The 7223-nt window shown below is 45.7% G+C and overlaps 1 protein-coding gene across 3 annotated transcripts in view; it reads right to left on the bottom strand.

Annotated features, from left to right (window-relative positions):
- Nucleotides 1-7116, bottom strand: part of fbxl17 (F-box and leucine-rich repeat protein 17) — a 212109-nt gene extending 204993 nt beyond the window's left edge. For 2 of the 3 annotated variants that reach the window (XM_042102223.1, XM_042102224.1), the window contains exons 1-5: nt 6961-7116; nt 5202-5965; nt 3814-3936; nt 2833-3090; nt 1434-1565 (exon numbers count right to left, since the gene is read on the bottom strand). In XM_042102223.1, the coding sequence (XP_041958157.1) occupies nt 1434-1565; nt 2833-3090; nt 3814-3936; nt 5202-5945 (1257 nt within the window). In that variant the 5' untranslated portion in view covers nt 5946-5965; nt 6961-7116. The remainder of the gene's footprint in view (nt 1-1433; nt 1566-2832; nt 3091-3813; nt 3937-5201; nt 5966-6960) is intronic. The other variant, XM_042102222.1, reaches the window with a different exon arrangement.
- Between the last annotated feature and the right edge of the window lie 107 nt (nt 7117-7223).

Genomic DNA, 7223 nt, shown 5'->3' on the forward strand with positions numbered 1-7223 from the left:
GCTGAACAGAGCAACACTGACCTCCAGTGGTGGCAAAGGCCAAACATACACTGAACACACACAGGGTCACACCCTGTGATGGGTAGCGCTTGATTCTGAATGGGTGTATATCTTTAAGTGAATAACACCTGCAATAGTACTGGTTAATTTGATAAAATATTACATATTATATGTATTGATATTTTAGATGTGCTATATTGTTAAAATGCCAAATCATGTGGTTGTGTGTGCATCTGTGTGTGTGTGTGTGTGTGTGTGTGTGTGTGTGTGTAAGAGAGAAAGATAATGTGTGTGTGTGAAAGAGAGAGTGGCGGTGTCAGAAATGGAAAAAAATGCTGCCTTTTAAGATATATAACAGGGGAGCAAGGCATCGAGGCATGTCTGAAATGCTGTGAAATGCTGCCTTCCAATATACCTTCGTTTTGCTGAATTTTGAAGGCAGCATAGATGTATCCTTCATGTTGCCTTCAACGTCCAAAATTCTATTTAATTGTGAGCAGCTTTTGCTGCAGTCGAACTTTACGTTATTCTGCTTTCTGGAATCCCCGTTCTGTGTTGCTATCTTGCTAGGCTGTCCAAAACAAAGTTCGTAGCTGGTACCTTGATGCCTATTACAGCAAGTGACTCGTTAGAGAGCTGAAGGCAATGACACAGCAGACAGCTACCTTCCGTTTCGGACAGACGCAGTGTGTTTGTGTGAGAGAGTGTGTGTGTGTGAGAGAGAGAGTGTGTGTGAGAGAGAGAGTGTATGTATGTGAGAGAGAGAGAGTGTGTGTGAGAGAGAGAGTGTGAGACAGAGAGTGTGTGTGAGTGTGTGTACGTGAGAGAGAAAGAGAGAGGGGGAGAGAGAGAGAGAGAGAGAGAGAGAGAGTGATGCTAACATGCTGACATTATGTGTGAATGACGCTGACGCACATGAACAGAATCTCTGTGTTGTTGAACAGGTTGAACGTGGTTGAACACGCACATGATCAGAATCTTCGCTTCGTTCAGACACAAGCTCATTTACATAATGTCCGTCGGAAATACTAGGAGGGGAGTAGTGTTACAGCCGGCTAAGTTCAGAGTTCCAAATGGCCGGTTATGTTCAGATATACGGCCCAACTGCTTGACATCCGCAGAACATGCAGATTTTCACCTATGTCTGAAAGCAGCTAATGTGTGTGAGAGAGAGTGTGTATGAGAGAGAGAGAGAGAGAGAGAGAGAGAGAGAGAGAGAGAGAGAGAGAGAGAGAGAGAGAGAGAGAGAGAACGTATCTGCCTGAAGATAGATCACATTATAAGTGTGCACTTAACACTTGAAGAGCCAATCATGACAAAGTGACAAAAGGTCACACTTCACAGCGCAGCTGTTCCAAAGCCCTCATCCTGAGGGGTACGCAGTGCCCAAACCGGAGCAGTGGCGATGGGGGAAGGGGGGACGTGCTGCTTACCAGTTTGTTCTCCTGCATGTAGATCCTCTGCAGCTTGGGGCAGCCCTTGGCCAGAGCCACCATGCCCTCATCACTGATGTTGTAGCACTGGCCCAGGTGGACGTCCTTCAGCTCGGAACAGTGCTGGCCCAGCTGAAATACAAAACAGACAGTAACAAAGGTTAGAAGAACTGAAAGAAAAAAAAAACAAGGCTTGAAGAATGTTAAATTGCCTAATATTGTCAGTAAAGTTTAACTCAACACACACACAGACACTTGCCAGCTTGCTTGGAAAGCAATGAGAGAGAGCGAGCCTGTGCCTGTTTTGTATGTCTTCATACAGTTCAAGCAACAAGGAAAAGAGCATATTCCCCTACTGCCTATGCTGCAACCTGCAGTCGACTACAGATGAACTGATCAATTGCATTAATCACTCTTGAGAGAGTAGGAGATTAGGGAGAGCCTGCTGTTTTAATGTATGTGTATGTGTGTGTGTGTGTGTGTGTGTGTGTGTGTGTGTGTGTGCGTGTGCGTATCCATAAAACTGTTCTATACTTGTTTTATGCGTGTACATGTATGTTTTTGTAACTAATACACAAACCTTGGGAGGGGGGGCTGTTGTGGAGCGCACAGATCACACACACCCTGATGCTGCTTACCTCTCACTCTAGCTGCAGACTCACTATGAGTCACTGGGATAGTTGTGGCTCATCCCCATTTGTAGATCTGGGTAATGATCCATTTAAAAGCACCCTCTTCATAGTACTGAAATCTATCTCCAGCAGACAACTTCTGTGCACGATTGACATTTTATGGAGGCAGAAAGAAGCTTTGCTAGTCTGCCCGTCAAACGTTATGTTGTTTAACTTGACATTTGGTTTGATCTCCACCAAAAGTGTAGGCAAGTAAATAAGATGAACATTATTTACACAAGTACTCATACAAACATAGAGAGCGGTCACATCAGGTATGTTACAAGATTTGTGAAAACCAAATTGTTGTAGAAAAAAAGAAAAGAACTCATCTGGGTTAAGAGCCTACCTCCAAACAAATGGGAACACTCTTGACCAGATTTTTAAGCAGAGCCTACTGCCAATTATCAGATTGCTAGATATGAAAATCCTTTGGCAAAAATGATACTACATATAGAAAAGATACTATACAGAACCTTGAGCTTTTTAAGAAGCTACTAAAACCCATTACCATTTAATTATTCCATTTTCACTGTATGAGTGTGAGCATAGAGGCACCCATCCTGTGAAGTACACAGCCAGCTTAGGTTTGGGAATTGCCTTACAGGAATCATCCTTACAGGTGCTATTTAGACAAAGTTATTTTAGGGGTTGTTTTTTTTTGTTAAACTGGTAACATCGAAATTAGGATGTCAGTCTGGTGCTGTGCTTTGTAAAAGAACTCTCACCAGTTTGAGTGCGTGGTCAGTCAGCTTGTCTTGGTTGCCCACATGGACCTTGACCAGCAGAGGGCAGTGTGTGGCGATGGTGCAGAGGGAGAGGTCGCTGAGCTGCTTGCAGCGGTAAGCCGTGTACTTCAGCAGGCCCGGCGACTGGGAGGCCAGAGAGCACACGCCGTGGTCCTGCACGTTCCGGCAGTCCGAGATGTTGACCTCCGTCACATTCTGCCGGCGTGAGGCGATCTTCACCAGTAGCTCATCATTCACCTACGAGTGGACGTGGCCAGAAAGATGGGCAGTACAGAGGGCATTCAATTTACTGTTCAACACTACAAATATACTAAGGATTTAGAAATGTATTCCAACACGTAACCTAGAATATATCTGGGGTTGCATATCTTCAGCCACATGGGAAAAAAAACGTTATATTCGATTCAGAGAAGACGTGGCCTACTGGTTAGAGAATTCAGACTTGTGACCGAAGGGTGGCCAGTTCGATCCCTGACTGTTAGGAAAAATGTGGGTGGGGGAAGTGATTGAACAGCGCTCTCCCACATCCACGGATGAGGTGCCCTTGAGCAAGGCACCTAACCCCCAGCTGCTACCCGGGCGCCGGATTAAGGGCTGCCCACTGCTCCGGGTGTGTATATGTGCTCCTAGTGAGCTCACTGCTCTGTGTGTGTGTATGAATGTGTGTACACTACCCCCCGGAGGGGTAAAATGCAGAGAACAAATTTCCAGTAGGAACTTCCTACAGGACTATAACTTAAATTAACTTAACTTAACGAAGACGTGGAAACATTGATGGTAGTTCATGGTCATGATTGACTTGACAACTAGCATAAAGTTCATAGCTTTTGGCCCAGTTTGCTTGCAGATAGATAGATAGATAGATAGATACATTATATTGATCCCCAGGGGAAATTCAAGAATTGCATACTTGATCTCTACTATATACAGACATCCGAGACAAAGAGGGTGATGACCCACCTGTTGCAGGCCACTGAGGTCGATGTGCTTCCAGAACTGGAAGTCTAAACACAGGTCCCGCCAGTACTTACAGACCAGAGAGGCACCCAGGCAGCGCTCCCGAACGGTCAGGTGGGAAAACACCTGTACCAACACAGCGCAAGAGAACAGTCAGCTGCACACAAGTGGCAAGATCTCTTTAATCGCCCATTCACATACAAGCTCTCTCTCACACACACACACACACACTGTTTGTCTATCCACACACACACACTGTTTGTCTATCCACACACACACACACACACACACACAATCAGACTACTTTTGAAAAGATCAAGGGAAAAAAAGACAAAAACTCTGAGATACAATTAGGCCACTCCAGTAGAGATTGGCTCGCATTTTGGCACAAAAACAATATCTGTAATTGGTGTATCAAATCAGGGTAGCCAATAAAAGCATTCAAAAACAAAAGAACAAACCTGACTCTTTTATCTTGGCTCAGATTTTCATGTATGCACTCTTTATCCCCAAAAAAACATTAATAAGAAGAGCACACATACTAGACTACAAAGGTGCTCATTTTAGTAAAAGCCCAATGTTGGAGCACTGCTGATGTCGTGTAGAGCAGCAGCAAATTATTTCACCTATTCAAAGGGAGGGAAATATGTTCCAATCACAAAAACTCCTGTGCCGAGTGAGCATTTTATATACACACTCGGAAGCTTTTAAAAACAGAATGGAGGGACCACTCGTCCCCCAGCTCATTAAACAAAAAGAAATGAACCCAGACGGAGAGTAGAGTGTGTGTGTGGATGGATGGGGGTGTGTGCATGCGTGACAGAAAGAGAAGGAGAGAGAGAGAGAGAGAGAGAGAGAGAGAGCAACTGCTGGTGTGGAAAAAAGAAAAGCAGCTTTTCATTGTGGGTTCAGTGGGTTGTCTGTGGGCTAATGTAGCTGTGTTCCCAGTATTGTTCGTTGTTCTACTCCGACAAGCCACAGCCCTACCCAAACATCAAATCTATGGTTGGGTCACAGACCACAACCAATACAGTGGAAACTGTGGGATGGCAACCATTTAGTTCTGCATAACTGACAGCAAAAAGAGTTCCTACAGGCCTTGACTAAAAGATACAACTTTGACATGGGTCTGTTGAGGGGTGATGCAAAAATACTTTTTTTTTTCAGAATGATCACAGACAGTTTCAGAAAAGATTAAATGATACATCAAGTGTGAAACTACAACCCAATATCTAAAAGTAGCAGAAAGCAACACTACCATCTTGCAGTGCTATTTCTGTCCTGAGACTGGTTCAGAAATTAACCCAGTGATGAACAGCCTCTCAAAAAAAACAACATCCACACCCCCACCCTCAACACACAGCCCCTACATCCAAATCCTGCAGACTGACCTTCAGGAGGATGGAGGAGGGCAGGTGATTGATGCAGGAGGCATCTGACGTGTCAGTGGTGGCCCGTGAGCATTCAGAGGCGGGGCTGGTACTCTCCCCGTTGTCCCTCTGCAGCGGCACCACGCCCCCTGTATCCTCGCCGGAGGAGGATGAAGATGATGAGGAAGAAGAGGGTAAGGAGCAGAGGGGCAGGAGGCGGTGGGCTGCCGTGTCTGCAGCAGCGGCCCCTCCTCCGCCAGTAGCCCCAGTTCCCTCAGCACTCTCGGGGAAGGCACAGCGCGGCTGCTTGCAGGGCGTGCAGCGCTGCAGCTCGGCGCACTTGCGCTTGCACACCATCTCGGCGAGGCTGGGCGTCGGCACGGCGACCGAGGCTGCAACGGCGGACGCCGGGCGGAACAGGGAGGGCGGCCCGAGGAGCTTGGCAGGGACAGAGGCGGTCAGCAGAGCCAACTCAGCATGCGGCGCCAACAGGAAGTGGGCACAGGCCTCTGGCGAGCCCAGCGAGGAGGCGTAGCGTTCGGCGAGCTTGGAGGCCGATGCGCTCACGGCCGACGCAGCTACAGCACCACTGCTGCCACCGCTGGTCTCCAGAGGCTCGTCGTCAGGGCTACCACTGCTGCCGTGGACGATGAAGCAGAGCATGCACGGGCCTTGAAACAGGCAGTTCCTTTTTCTCTTCTTCTTACGCAGCTTGCGCGTTCGCTTTTTCAGGCGGTAACCATTTTTCGAGAGAAGATGGCCCATATAGATGACTCACTTGAACTCTGAAACACAGAGAAGGACAGAGAGAGACAGACATTAAATTGAGACATAGATCTAACTGAGCATAGATATCTCTGTTAGATAGTGTGGTACAATCGGTCTCTTTGTTCTGTCACTTTCACACTGTGAAACCTCCTTCCACCTAAACTCCTCAATATCACCAATCAAAATCTCACACAAACAAAGAAATGTTAATATAAATGATAAATAATGATAGATAAAGAATGATACTTGAATACCACAGATTGACAAATTGATCAAGGTGACCTTAACTCAAAACATTCTTCAGTCAATGACTGTCAGAAATTACTTTAGTCATACTAAATGTACTGACCCAAGTAACATTCTCAGTGATTTAATGCAGGCCATCAAATTAATTTAGATACAATAGCATCTAGCAATGAAAATGGTTGTTGTTAAATATCTGATGTGATGTGTCAACTAGATGAGAGCATACAACTGGGGAGGTCGTAGGTGTTGCTGTATGCACGACACATTGTTACAAACAACCTGCTGGGTTTACTGGCAGGCTAGGAGTAAGAAGAGTGAAGACAGCATGATGGCTGCATTCATTCCACACAGCCACCCTGGCATTGAACACATCAGTTTTACGATATATTTCACCTAGTGAATCACCATCTGCTAAAAGTGGACTACAACCTTAACACTGTTTTGTTATTTTGTGGTAAAAACTAGTACTAAAATATCGCATTGAGACAACAACTGGCTGTAAGTTAGCTTAAACAACTCAGAGGTTAGCTAACGTTGAGGACAACATTCGCTCTAAAGAACAGGTTGACAACTTCTTCTGTGACACTTCGCATATTTATCGTCAATACAGTATACCATAAGACTTTCAAGATTTCATGACCCACTTTCTCGCGACTTTCATGTAAATTGCTGTAGTAAGTGAATCACTATTGTATTTAGCCGAGCTACAAACAGACCCCCAGCAGCCAAGCGCTCCGATAAAACCATAGCTCATGCGTCCCCTCACCAGTTCGCGCGGTGCAGACCACCTCTGTCCCGCGATTTCATATTCTGTGTTTCCAATGGGAAAGTGGTCTGAAATTGTTTCTAGTTATTAAAATCCGATGAAACAACACAAGACAGTTATATCCACATAATGTTTGTGAAAACACTTCCGGGATTTCTACGAAACAGGAAGTACTGCCTACAACTACGGACGCACAATCTGGCTTTTATTGGAGGATTCCTCTGCCTGTCTGCTCGAATTGCGGCGTTCTCAAACGAATTCAT

The sequence above is a fragment of the Alosa sapidissima genome, chromosome 8, assembly GCF_018492685.1.
Source record: "Alosa sapidissima isolate fAloSap1 chromosome 8, fAloSap1.pri, whole genome shotgun sequence".
Lineage (NCBI taxonomy): Eukaryota > Metazoa > Chordata > Actinopteri > Clupeiformes > Clupeidae > Alosa > Alosa sapidissima.